The following is a 14,061-nucleotide window of genomic DNA, read 5'->3' on the forward strand; positions in this document are numbered from 1 at the left end:
GGGGGGGGTGGCGTGAGGCTAGGAAAAGGTTTGTCTGGTTCCTCAGGGGTGGGGCATGATGTTATAGGTGTGGACAAGCTGCTTAGGTTAGAGAATATGGAGGAAGACAAAGAGGAGTCAGTCACAAGTTTTTAATTTGTGAAAACATTGAAGGCAATTAGTTTTATATTAACATGCCTTTAATTTCAGGATAAAAACAGGAGTTTTATTTGTTTTTTTATTTCAGTTGGTTGTGGAAGAACAAAAAGTGTGTTCCAGGGTCACCAACAGGTGTGTTTCAGTATGACAAGCGTGTTCCAGGATCACCAGCAGGTGTGTTTCAGTATGACAAGCTAGGGTGTTCCAGAATCACCAACATGTGTGTCCCAGGATAAACAGAACTTATGTTCTAGGATCACCAGCTGGTATGTTCCAAAATGAACAACATGTATGTCCCAGGATCACAAGGAGATATGTTCTAGCATCCCCAGCAGGTGTGTTCCAGGATCACTAGTAGCCATATTCCATGATACCCAGCAGGCTTGTTCCAAAAACACCAGATGACAGAAAACAGGGAGTGGGGTGAAGCTTTATTTCAGCTGCCACACCCTGAGAAGGGAACATCTTGCCTCCCATGGGAACTGGGATGTGACACAAGGGATAGCTGATGTAAAAACCGTTTCCCACATTCTGAGCATGAATACGGACGTCTGCCACTGTGAACCTTCTCGTGCCTAACCAGATCTGATTTCTGCATAAAGCCTCTCCCGCACTCATGGCAGGAATATGGCCGATCCCCCGTATGGACTCTGTGATGTGTGACGAGATAAGTCCTGTTGGTAAAACACTTCCCACATTCAGAGCAGGCATACGGACGATCACCGGTGTGGACTTTCTCGTGCCTGACCAGATCTGATTTCTGCGTGAAGGCCCTCCCACACTGGGAGCACGAATAGGGGCGGTCGCCGGTATGGACTCTGTGATGCATGACAAGGTGCGATCTGTCGGTAAAACACTTCTCGCATTCCGAACAAGAATACGGCTTCTCGCCCGTGTGGACCTTCTCGTGCCTAATAAGCGATGTCTTCTGGGAGAAACACCTGCCGCATTTGACGCAAGAAAACGGCTTTTCCCCCGTGTGAGTCCTCTGATGGTTGGCGAGTTTGGTTCTGTCGCTAAAGCGGCTTCCACATTCCGTGCATGAGAACGGCTTCTCGGCCCGATGAATTCTCTGGTGGATGGCGAGGTTCGATTTTTCTGTAAAACACTTTTTACATTCCGAGCAGGAATAAGGCTTCTCCCCCGTGTGGCTCCTCTGATGCGTGATCAGCTGTTTCTTCCAAGTAAAGAATTTGCCGCATTCGTCGCACGCAAACGGCTTCTCTCCCGTGTGGGATCGCTGGTGTGAAATCAGATTTCCCCTCTGGGTGAAGCATTTGCCACATTCGGAACAGGAAAACGGTTTCTCGTCCGTGTGAGTCCGCTTGTGGAGCACGAGGTTTGATTTCTCGCTGAAGCTCTTCCCGCAATCCGAACATGAAAAGGGTTTCTCCCCCGTGTGAACTTTCTCGTGGGTGATGAGGGTATGCTTCCGGGAAAAACTTTTCCCGCATTCAGAACATGAAAATGGCTTCTCGCCCGTATGCGTCCTCTCGTGCCGGACAAATTCTGATTTCTGCACAAAACATTTCCCGCATTCGGTACAGGAAAAGGGCTTATCGTTGCCGTGCCTTGCTTCGTGTCTCCGGAGAAGACATTTTTGAATGAAAGCTTTCCCGCACTCCGAGCACGAATATGGCTTGTCTGCTTTGTGAGTTTTCTGATGCTTGGTGAGCTTTGCTTTCTCTGAGAAGCTTCTCCCACATTCGGAACACGAGAATACTTTACACCTTCTGGGTGCTATCTGATGGGTGGCGGGAGGAAGGGGGTGATCACAAAAAGTCCCGCCATGAATAGAGGGATCGGGGGACAGATCTGTAGCGTGAATCACTGTGTTGAGTTTTGGGGTGGTGGGGCTTTCTTCTGAAGAATCAGAGGTGAAGGTGATGTCTTCCATCTCTGCACTTGGAGAAGTCATAGGATCTTCCTCTGAACTGTAGCTTCTGTATCGCCCATCTGGTAGAAACAACAGAGGTAGAATCGGAATCGAATTGTTAGTCTCCAATACCAAAAACTGGTCAAAGAATATAAAACTGTGCCCTCATTTTAGTCTGGAGCTCAGAGAACAGACAGCTATCCATGATAAACACGAGGTTACCCAGGCTGCCACTGAGGCTGAAATTGGCTGGTGGCTCTTGACTATGAGGGACCCCAGAGAGTGAAGCCCCCTGTCCTGAGATGTATGAGAGACCCCAGAGAGTGTGTGTGTGGGGGGACTTGACTGGTCACGTCTCTTGGCTGGTAACACACAATGGCATGATGTGAGGAGGAGAGCCGGAGTCTAATAAAAGCTGATGGCTCCTGACTCCCCCCACTAGAAACATTCCGTCCCCCATTACTGTCTACTGACAGAGGAGGGGGGAGAAGAAGAGATTGTTGTAGTGACTAAACAAGGAGAATCTGGGACTCTTTTCTGGATTTAGTGTCTATTCCTCACCTGTGCTGATCTCCTTCTTACACGGCTCATCATCCCCCACATATGGATCGTCAGCTTCTTCTTTATTGAAATGTTTAACCTGACAACCACAAATCAATACAAACAGTGAATTAAACACAATGAGATAAACACACGATCAGTCCTAATCTGTGCACATAAGATCGGGTTCAGACGCTCAACCCCAATAGGATCTTGAACACCGCAGTCGGACATACACACTTATGGAACCGTGCATAAGATCTTAAAGCTGCTGTACAGTGGTTATGTATCCCTATAATCTGTATATGAGTATCTATCATCCTGGTAATTGTATACCTGGCTACTGCCGATCACTCAAAGATTGACAGAGGGCACTTTTCTGTATCTGATACACTGGATGTAAGCTGGCAGCTTAGGGCGAAGCAGCTTAGTGTGCTAGACCATTATTAGATGCATTTTGCTTGCATAGTACTGAGTTACTAAGGGGGGGTTATAAAGGCAGGTTAAACCATTTGCCAGTGGCTACACATCCCTTGCAGTCCAAAGAAGACTAGCTCTCTGTCTTCCCCAGTTCACATCTTATCCCTGAACTGCTCAAACATGGGGGGAATTTATCAAAACTGGAACAGCTGTGCATGGCAACCAATCAGCTTCTCTCTTTCATGTTTTGAGGACAGTTTCACACCAGTTTCCGGACCAGATCTAGTCCGGAAACTGGTGTGAGCCTGCCCGCAGTTCCAGTGCATTCCAGACAAGACAAAATGAGACATGCAGTATTTTTCTGGTCTGGTCTAGAGCGGTCTGCACTGGTGTGAACAGAGGCCAGAAATAGCATAGGGATACATTAGGGTGCATTTTGGGTCTGGAAACCATCTGGTCTGGTCTGGAGATGATCTGGATGTGGTGTGAATGGGTCCTAAATGTTAACTGAATAAGCTGATTGGTTGCCCTGGGCTACTGTTCCAGGTTGTGATAAATTCCCCTCGCTGTGTTTAGAAGTACCCTCACCACCTAATGACAGAATTTCAGCACTGCGGCGTAGCCCCACATCCGGCGCCAACTCAGTGCCTGAGCCAATGTATTTGTATCAGAACTCAACTCATGCCTTGGCATCTGCTGATTCAGGATGCCTTTAGTTATAATGTGGACTAGATTTTGGGTTCTGTTCCGCTAGTCCTGGCCTAATGCGCGTTGCCACACAATCCACTAACAATCTGGAGCTGCACTCTGAGCGCGGTCCGCACCAAACTTCTATCCTCATCATTAGACAGACGCTTCTAGAGCCTGCACCTCCGTGAAAGCCTTTTGCCAACAGCTTCTAACACAGAGGATCCACCTTAAATCTCTGACATGGGCTCAAGCAAAGATAGCGCAGAACTGCTATTGGTCGAGACGGTTTGATTTGGACAATCAAATTTTGCTGACTGCAGTTAAAACGCGACCAGGTCTAAAATATTCACTGTTCAATATAAAGAAATGGGCACAATCACAGTAATAAACTTACTGGCAATGTATGCAAAACATGGACCAATTCAGAATAACCACCACCAAATGATTTCATCACCCCCAACCCCCGCTACTTACAAGGTAATCCTGAGACATTTTGCGATATTCCTGTGTGGAATCTGGGCAATCAAGTAATCGGGAGCATATCTCAGGTGCCTTTCTGTTACTGGATCCATCTGTAGAAAATACATGTACATGTGATATCATTATTACATTTCATGTTTATAGGGCTGTCACATCTTTAGATGCTTGTTTTTCCATATTTGTGTTATTCTATTCAATTTAGAGATTTGTAGATTAGCCACTAGAGGGAGCTCTGTACATGACTCTGCTCAACCTCACTGAATGGAGTGGCTGGAAACACACACACTGACTGAATACATTGTTTCTATATCTTTATATCAGAGGATGTGTGTATCTAGGGGGATCCTCAATACTCTTCTCTCTTTTACAAGAAATGAAAGTCTCCTCTTACCCGGGGATGTGATGGGCGGCCGGTTCTCCATCATGATGTCCTTCTATATACTATATAGGAAAGGTATGTGCTTATGGGGAAGGGGCGTCAAAATGCACCTGTTGCTTTTCCCTACGGCCCTTCAAAGAAGTCATTTCCGGCCATTAGATAATATAACGTTATCATTGTATATGTATCCTGAAACATCCCAGTCAGGGACTTGCATCTCGTACACATATACAGGACTGTACTCTTTGCTAGTACTTTCCAACTTTATTCCGCAAGGTGACACAGCAGGACAAATGCAAATACACATAAATGTCTCCATTGAACAAGAACCATATGCCAAATGTTTAGTCCTCACCTGTGCTGATCTCTATAGGGACTTCCTCCTCTTTAATCCTTACACGTCCTTCTTCTTCCTCCTCAGCTTTGATGTCTCTCTGCATGTGTCTGGTGTGTCCGGAATCTGTGAATAGAGATGAGAGTGAAGCCCCCTGTCCTGAGATGTATGAGAGACCCCAGAGAGTGTGTGTGGGGGGAGACTGGACAGGTCTCTTGGCTGGTAACACACAATGACATGATGCAAGGAGGAGAGGCGGAGTCTAATAGAGGCTGATGGCTCCTGACTCCCCCCACTAAACACATTCCGTCCCCCCATTACTGTCTACTGACAGAGGAGGGGGGAGAAGAAGAGATTGTTGTAGTGACTGAACAAGGAGAATCTGGGACTCTTTTCTGGATTTAGTGTTTATTACTCACCTGTGCTGATCTCAGGAGGGACTTCCTCCTCCTTACACAACTCATCACCCCTCACATATGGCTCTTCTTGTTTAACTTTAATGATAATCAGGTTTTTTCCTCTCTAGATAAAACGCAATAAAACATGTTTTAACAGCATCTGATCTTCAGACAGTATACCAGTTTTATTTAAGATCCTCAGTCCCATCTACCTGATCAACCCGAGGGATCTCATAATGTTCCTGAGGGATCTCCTGATGTTCCTGTGTGGAATCACGGGAGTGCAGAGGACAGGCTTGAGGGATCTCATGATGTTCCTGAGGGATCTCGTGATGTTCCTGTGTGGAATCATGGGAGTACAGAAGACAGGCTTGAGGGATCTCCTGATGTTCCTGAGGGATCTCCTGATGTTCCTGAGGGATCTCCTGATGTCCCTGAGGGATCTCCTGACATTCCTGTGTGGAATCCCGGGAATACAGAGGACGGGGACATCTCTCTGGGGTATTTCTGTTCCTGGATCCATCTGTAGGAAACACACACACTGACTGAATACATTGTTTCTATGTCTTTATATCAGAGGATGTGTGTATCTAGGTGTATCCCCAATACTCAAGAAATGAAAGTCTCCTCTTACCCGGTAATGTGAGGGGCGGCCGGTTCTCCATCATGATGTCCTTCTACAGATCCCTATGTTCTTTGAAATCCATTTGCTCCTCTGTATACTCGAGCCTGTATATGAAACAAGCTGGTTAGGAGGGTTCAGTCTGCAATGAATTAATGAATAATATAAAGTTTGCCATATAAAAGATGTTTTACAAGGTAGCAGGACATTTGTAGCATTTGAATTGGATGTTCCTGGCACAGGATTTTACCATAGAGACTTAGTTTAGGGGTCATGTTAGGTTAGGAGATTTAGCTGAAAGTATCAATCATAAGAATAAAAATATAATAAAAAAACGTGATATAGTCTAGAGCTGCAGCTAACGATTATTTTCAAAATCGATTAGTTAGCCGATTATTAAGTTCGATTAATCGGTTAATCGGATAAACTATAAAATAAAGTTTAAAAAATGGCTCCAGTGATAGGACTACTAGTTTGTATTGAGGTTGTAGTCCATCACAGGAGCAAGCTTGGAGCGGTGGAAGTAAAAAAGAAAGTGTGGTGTGCAATATAGTGAAATGGAAAGTGATCACGCCTGTATATTTGGTCTGGTCACTAGAGATGAGCTCAGGTTCAGACTGAACCCAGTGGGAGCCTGAGCGCCTCTGGACCCAGAAGGAGCCCCTCCTGAACATAGACGGAAGCTCCTTCTGTGTTGCCCAATCAGCTGCAGTGTGGGGAATTCCCCATTCGCATCTTGCCATAAGCAAAGGGTTACTTACTCACCTATTACTCTGGAGACGGCGCTAAAATTTTGGATATTGCTTTATTTTATTTCCCGTACCCTCTATATGGACTTCAGTAGGTTTGGAACGGGTTTGCCCTGCACCTGAGCTCTTCCGAACGAGGAAGTACCATTGGTACTTTCGCCCGGGCCGGGCAATCCTTGTCACACAGCTCCATGTAAACAAAGGGGAGGGAGGCTTGTGCTGACATCATTGACCGTATATGGGTACATGCCTATATTTGGTAAATTACATTTATCTAATCTGGCTATATGGCCATATAAGGTAAATAGTATCAGCACAAGCATCCTTCCCCTTCGTTTACATGCAGCTGCATGGCGGGGATTGCCCAGCCCGCAGCTGATTGAGTGAAAGTACCGAAGACACTTCCAGAAGAACTCAGGTTCTGACTGGGTTAGGTCAGAACCTGAGCTCATCCCTACTGGAGACCATATAGACGGAACGGGAAAGAAAATGAGGGGATATCCAACATTTTTGAGCTATCCCCAGAGTAAGAGGTGAGGGAAAACCTTCCAATGGTGATACCTGATCAGGGGACAACTAACTGTCACTTTAGGGCAGGGTTGGGCCACTCCATCCCTCCAGCAGTTGTTGAACTAAAAGTCCCATGAGGCTTTGCAAGACTGACAGTTACTGGCATGACTCCCAGAGACAAAGGCATGATGGGATCTTTAGTTAAAGCACAGCTGGCGGGTCAAAGTTGCCCACCCCTGCTTAAGAAGATTTCCTCTAACTTCCTGTTGTGTCCCTGTGCCAAGTTACACAGACGGCCTCCTGACCTGACATGCGACATTTCTACGTCAACAGATACAACATCAAGTAACAAGGCTTTCTGGAGAATACGTCCCCTGAGCCGTCACCGGCAGCAGAGCTCACCATTTAATGTTCTGCACATCACAGGGCTTGCAGGAAGATGAGGAATTGTTGAGGTGACATGCTCCCCCCCCATCCAGTCCACACACTACTGGGACCCCCTTCTCTCATAATAAGAAGACATTATTACCTCCTCCTCACTGGGCTCACTCTGTCCAAGATAAAACCCCTTCCAGGAGAATTCTCACACTGCTGCAAATACAACTCCTTTCATGGGCTACGACAAAATGGCCACCGACCCTCCTCCTGCGAAGCCTCTCCTCTGCCACAGCTCTTCTACCTCTAGTGTTTGTGGTAAGTGACCAATAGGATCGTTGAACGGAGCTGAGGTTTGTTTTCCCGTCTAGCGTTAGAACGAGGGTCTATTCTTCGCTAGAGGAAAAGTGTCCTTGGAGCTGGAGAGGTGGCGGCCATTTTGTTGTAGCTCAAAGGAAGAGAAGAGCGGCTGCAGAGGTGTCAGAATGCTGCTGGTGGGGGTATGAGAGTGTGTGCACAGAGAGGAGGAGGTAATAATAATAATTTCTTATTATTTTGAGGGAAGGGGGTCCCAGTACTCTCTATAGGGGGGGATCATGTCACCTCAACAAACCATCATCTTCCTGCAAGTCCTCTGATGTGCAGAACATTAGATGGTGAGCTCATCTGTGCTGGGAGTGATGAGGGTGTATTCTCCAGAAAGCTGCAAACCGTGTCTTGGAGCTACAAGAATACAACAGTTGGCATTTCAAGGGGTCATAAAACACTCATTATAACATATACCAGGTTACGGCATGTTTAGTTAACAGAAAAGTATTATTTTTATTCTTGTGGACAAGTGTGGGGTCCCTTTATCTTCAGGGGGGGGCAAATATAATATTCTGCAATGTAGAGAACTGCAAAAACAGAACTAGAGATGGTCAGAGCCTGCAAAACACTACTAGAGGTGGTTGGAGACTGCTAAAACACAGCTAACGATGGCCAGAGGCCACTAAAATGCTACTAGAGGTGGTCAGAGACTCCTAAAACACCACTAGAGATGTCAGGGACTATAAAATACTACTATAAATGTTCAGAGACTGCTAAAACAGTACTAGAGATGGTCAGAGACTGCCAAAACAGTACTAGAGATGGTCAGAGACTGCCAAAACAGTACTAGAGATGGTCAGAGACTGCCAAAACAGTACTAGAGATGGTCAGAGACTGCTAAAACAGTACTAGAGATGGTCAGAGACTGCTAAAACAGTACTAGAGATGGTCAGAGACTGCTAAAACAGTACTAGAGATGGTCAGAGACTGCTAAAACAGTACTAGAGATGGTCAGTGACTGCAAAAACAGAAGTAGAGATGGTCAGAGACTGCAAAAACAGTACTAGAGATAGTCAGAGTCTGCTAAAACACTACTAGAGATGGTCAGAGTCTGCTAAAACACTACTAGAGATGGTCAGGGACTATAAAATACTACTGGAAATGGCCAGAGACCACTAAAATGCTACTAGAGATGGTCAGAGATGCCTAAAACACAACTAGAGATAGCGGAGACTCGTGAAACACTAATAGAGATGGTCAGAGACTATAAAATACTACTAGAAATAGTCAGATACTGCTAAAATGCTACTAGAGATGGTCAGAGGCTGGTCACCTCTTTGTGGGAGACTGTTAAAGACCGGGGCTAAGTCACATTGGACTGCTAGAGACGGCCATTACAAGTCATTGCTCCCACTACTTGCTGTTGGGATCCGGGGGCTGACCTATAAGTACCAAGGGGCCACAGGGTGAAAAACTTGCCTTATTCCTTCCTCCCCCGGCAGCTGGTACTCTTCTCCGCTCTCTCACTCCCCTCCACACTCTTATGTACATTGTATGTGATGATGTCGGAGAAGCTGTGACTGGTTGGGGGGCTGAGGGGAGATGCAAGAAAGCTGTGGTGGGAGCGAGCCCTCGGGGACCCCTGCAGACAGTAGCCTTGTAATGGCCTTGATATCTAGCAGTCTCATATAATGTCTGAGGCATGTTTGCAGTCTCTGACCAACTTCTGCATCATGTCTACACTCTCTGACCATCTCTTGTAGCATGCCTGTGGTATTTGACCATCTGCTGTTGCATGTGTCAGCATTACATTAACGGGATATAATGTGTGGCCCTTTGATGACGTCATGTTTGGTTGAGGCCAGGGGCGTAACCTTAGCCATAGCAGTCCATGAGGCTGCTATGGGGCCTGGGGTTGAAGGGGGCCCCATGTAGGATTGCTGAAGTTGCTGTTGACCTTGTACCCCTTATGGCATTTCCATCAAGAAGAGTTGACATCAGATGTACAGGAAGAGACTATGCAGACAGCTCTCCTGCTACCCGTCCTTGATTTAAAACAGCGGTCGCAAACCGCTGGCCCGCGAGAAGATTTTGGTGGTCCCCGGGCCCCTCTGATGCCGTGCAGGCTGGGCCGTCATTGAAGCGGCACGGAGTCTCCGGGGCCGCCTCTCACTGACTCGAGCAGCGGCTGTCACAAGGAATGCGCGGCTCTCAGTACAGCGCGGGCTCTGCAGGAGGCGGGGCATCTCGTCAGTACCCAGACTGAGCACCGCACAGCGACCGGGACATACAGCTGTCACAGAGTTTACTGCTGTTCAGTGTAAAAAACCAGCATAGTACTTGTGTGCCGTTTTTTATACACTGAACCACAGTTAACTCTGTGACAGCTGTATGTCCCGGTCGCTGTACTCCTGCATCCGCCGCTGAGTCTGGACACTACCGCCGCGGCGATTGCTCGCTTCTGTTCTCTCTTCTCCTCCTCGGCCGCTCTGTAGTTGCAGCGGCCAAGCAGGAGAAGAGGGAACAGAAGTGAGCAATCGCCGCCTGACCATCCCTGGTCAGGCGGCGGCGCACCCCCTAGATGACATTCCACTCGCCCCCACGTAAATTTTCACTCGTCAATTGCGAGGGGGCGAGTGGAAGTTTTGAGGCCTGTATATATATATACACACACAAAAATATGAGAATGTTTTGTTTTTTTTAATTCATATTAGTGGTCCGCGAGATGTAAAATGATGAATTTAGTGGTCCATGAGGTCCGAAAGGTTAGCGACCGCTGATTTAAAGGGTTTATCATGGGGCTCAATTAAAATTTTTGCTATGGGGCCCCATGATCTGTAGTTACGCCCCTGGTTGAGGCCACCAATATCGGGAGGGTTGACCACCACTGCTCTAGACAAAGCAGATATTGCTGGTGGGGGTGGGTTGCATTAACTTCTTCAGCTGACTGGAGATCAGATTTAATTTCAGGTCCAGTTTCTGTTTACCAAACCGCCATAACCCGGTATATGTTGAAATGTGATTTATTACCCTTTGAGATACCAACTGGAGTACTGCTATAACACGGTGACTTGGGGTGTGGTGTTCCCGGAGCATGCGGCCCCAGAGACATCATCCCTGGCCCCAGCTCATCTTCTGCTGTCCTACACATCAAGAGGACTTGTTGAGGTGACATGGGGAGGGGGCACTAAAGCCTTTTCTCCTGACCAGCACTAGCTTCCTCTTCAACTGCCTGGATCTCTGCTCTACATAACCCACAATGCTGTGCAACGGGCACCCCAGGCACCTTCTTACTGCCCTTGCTCCCACCAGACAAATGTCCTATACTGGGTTGGACAACATTACGCTTCCCATGCTTCCTTATAATGGTACATGCAAGACTAAAAATAGTCGTTCCATTATATTCTATGATGGAGGCATGGAACACCAGCTGAATGGGAACACCAACAGGGTCTGATGTAAAGTCTGTGTGTGTTCTATGGCAGGGGTAGGCAACTACGGCACTCCATCATGCCTCTGCCTCTCAGAGTCATGCCTGTGGCTATCAGAATCTTGCACGCCTCATGGGGACTTGAAGTTCTACTAGAGCTAGAGTGCCAAAGTTGCCTATCCCTGGTTTATGGTGTTTATGAGGAGGGTGAGAGTCATCACCCCTGTAGTAGAATAGTTACTCGTAATGCTAAATATTGGCATTGTGCTAATGTTGTAATGCTTGCTATAGGCCGGACTTTATTCCGGGTACAGACATACAGAGGATAGGGAGTATACAGGACACAAGAATCTGTAGAAGGACGTCATGATGGAGAACCGGCCGCTCCTCACATCCCCGGGTAAGAGGAGACTTTCATTTCTTGTAAAGGAGAGAAGAGTATTGAGGCCATAGAGACATTGTATTCAGTCAGTGTGTGTGTTTCCTACAGATGGATCCAGGAACAGGAATACCCCAGAGAGATGTCCCCGTCCTCTGTATTCCTGGGATTCCACACAGGAACGTCAGGAGATCCCTCAGGAACATCAGGAGATCCTTCAGGAGGATCAGGTAGTTGGGACTGAGAGTCTTAATTTAAACTGATATACTGTCTGAAAATCAGATGTGTTTAAAAAATGTTTTATTGTGTTTTATGTAGAGAGAAGACCTGATTATCATTAAAGTTGAAGGTGAAGAAGATCCGTCCATGAGGGGTGATGAGTTGTGTAAGGAGGGGGAAATCACAGGTGAGGAATAAACACTAAATCTAGAAAAGAGTCCCAGATTCTCCTTGTTCAGTCATTACAACAATCTCTTCTTCTCCCCCCTCCTCTATCAGTAGACAGTAATGGGGGGACGGAATGTGTCTAGTGGGGGGAGTCAGAAGCCATCAGCCTCTATTAGACTCCGGCTCGTCTCCTCACATCATGTCATTGTGTGTTACCAGCCAAGAGACGTGACCAGTCTCCCCCCACACACTCTCTCTGGGGTCTCTCATACATCTCAGTACAGGGGGCTTCACTCTCATCTTTATTCACAGCCCCCGGAACCACCAGGCAAACTCAGAAAGATGTCAAAGCTGAGGAGAAGGAAGAAGGACGTGTGAGGATTAAAGAAGAGGAAGCTCCTCTAGAGGTCAGCACTGGTGAGTAAAAAGTCTTACATTTGGAAAAGATTCAGAGATCATCCTAAATTCAATGATGGTGTCTCCCGGTTTGCGTGTTTCCTACAGATGGATCCAGCAACGGAAATACACCAGAGAGATGTCCTAGTCCTCCTGATTCCGAGCATTCTATAGAAGATGACAGCTCAGAGGATAATGAGGTGGAGTGAAGAAAGGTTCTTCAAAAATAATACAGTGCTGGAGAACTTGATCAATCTGAGTAAACTCAACATCGATTCTGTGATCCTTTAAACACCAAGTGATTGGGAATTCAGTGACGGGCCCATCATGTAAAATTGTGCTCATTAGGAATCACCTTTCTCTACCTCCAAAGGGTTATCTGTAGTTTGTGTGGCAGAGTTAGAACCTCTGTTCGGTTGTTATTGCTGTCTGTGTCAGCAGATATTTTCCTCTTCTTCCCGTCCCAGAGACACAACATCAAACACATCATTTGTACTGCTCTGTGTTTTTCAGGATGATAGTCGGGATTATTTGAAAGTGAAAGAGGTTACAGAAGAGACATCTGTAAGGGGCGATGGACCATGTGATGACATCGGAGATTCTCCAGAGATCGGCGCAGGTGGGTTATGAACAATAAAAGACCAACACGTTCTACTTGTTTGGTCATTAGAGTCCTCGGCTTTACTACACTCCCCTGATGGACGAGCGGACTAGACTGGAGGTCAACCATTGTGGAAGTGGGCTTTCATTTCACTGTAACCACTGTTGGGGGGTGTGGTAGTAGTATGGTATCAATCAGTTTGGATGTTAAGTGAAGGGAAGCACTCTGGCTCTGGAAGTTCAGAATCAAAGTAGTTGGAAGGTGTAGTCCAGTAACTGGCTTTAGAGTAACCAAAGTTTGTAGAGCAAAGAGTGGGAAAGATTGTGGCATCTGCTGTTGTCAGAATATCAAATCTCCGTAAACTGCTAAACGTTAGGACTAAGGGTACACATATATATTCTCAGGTGAGAGGCTCCTCCCCTATCAAGTGGCTGAATTGTAGGTTTCAATGAGAGCCAACCTGCCTGAAAGGAGGTTATTACTGCTGTGATATCACCTTGGCTAACTCGTTGTGCTCTGAGGATCGTTTATCGGATATATATGGGGTCCCAGGGGTAGCCACTGCACTGTATTTGTAAGGTAGATGGCCGGGGTGCTCATGCGCAAAAATTTCCATACAAATCCAAAGTAGATCTACAGGCACTCATGGGTCTTGCAGCAGACATAAGTTAAAGCATCAGCATATGTACACATACATACATACATACATATGAATGTATGTATACACACGGACAACTGTGCTTGCCTAAGCTAAAATTCTAGCTGTAATTGAAGCAAATATTCAGTCTGATGGAACCAATCGATGACTCAAAGGAGTGTATATCACAGTCTAAAAGGTACTGACCCATTAGGTGGATCTCCCCCTAGCTTGTAAGCTATGGAACGGTGTTTCTACCATTGATTCTATCAGACCGAACATTGGGAGGCAAACGATTCCCAGAGCACTATGGGTTAACCAACGTGGCATCACAGCAGTAATAGCTGTAATGTATGTGTGTGTGTGTGTGTGTGTGGGGGGGGGGGGGGGGGGGAATATTTTTTTTGTGTG

The 14,061-nt window shown here is 46.6% G+C and overlaps 1 protein-coding gene across 1 annotated transcript in view; it reads right to left on the reverse strand.

Annotated features, from left to right (window-relative positions):
* The window catches only part of LOC108798760 (zinc finger protein 208-like), a 153,393-nt gene that overhangs the window by 123,270 nt on the left and 16,062 nt on the right, over positions 1-14,061 (reverse strand). Inside the window, exon 4 of the mRNA XM_018570543.1 lies at positions 714-1,832. Within this exon, the coding sequence (XP_018426045.1) occupies positions 714-1,832 (1,119 nt within the window). The remainder of the gene's footprint in view (positions 1-713; positions 1,833-14,061) is intronic.

The sequence above is a fragment of the Nanorana parkeri genome, unplaced genomic scaffold, assembly GCF_000935625.1.
Source record: "Nanorana parkeri isolate BGI_ZX_2015 unplaced genomic scaffold, ASM93562v1 scaffold1552, whole genome shotgun sequence".
Classification (NCBI taxonomy): Eukaryota; Metazoa; Chordata; class Amphibia; order Anura; family Dicroglossidae; genus Nanorana; species Nanorana parkeri.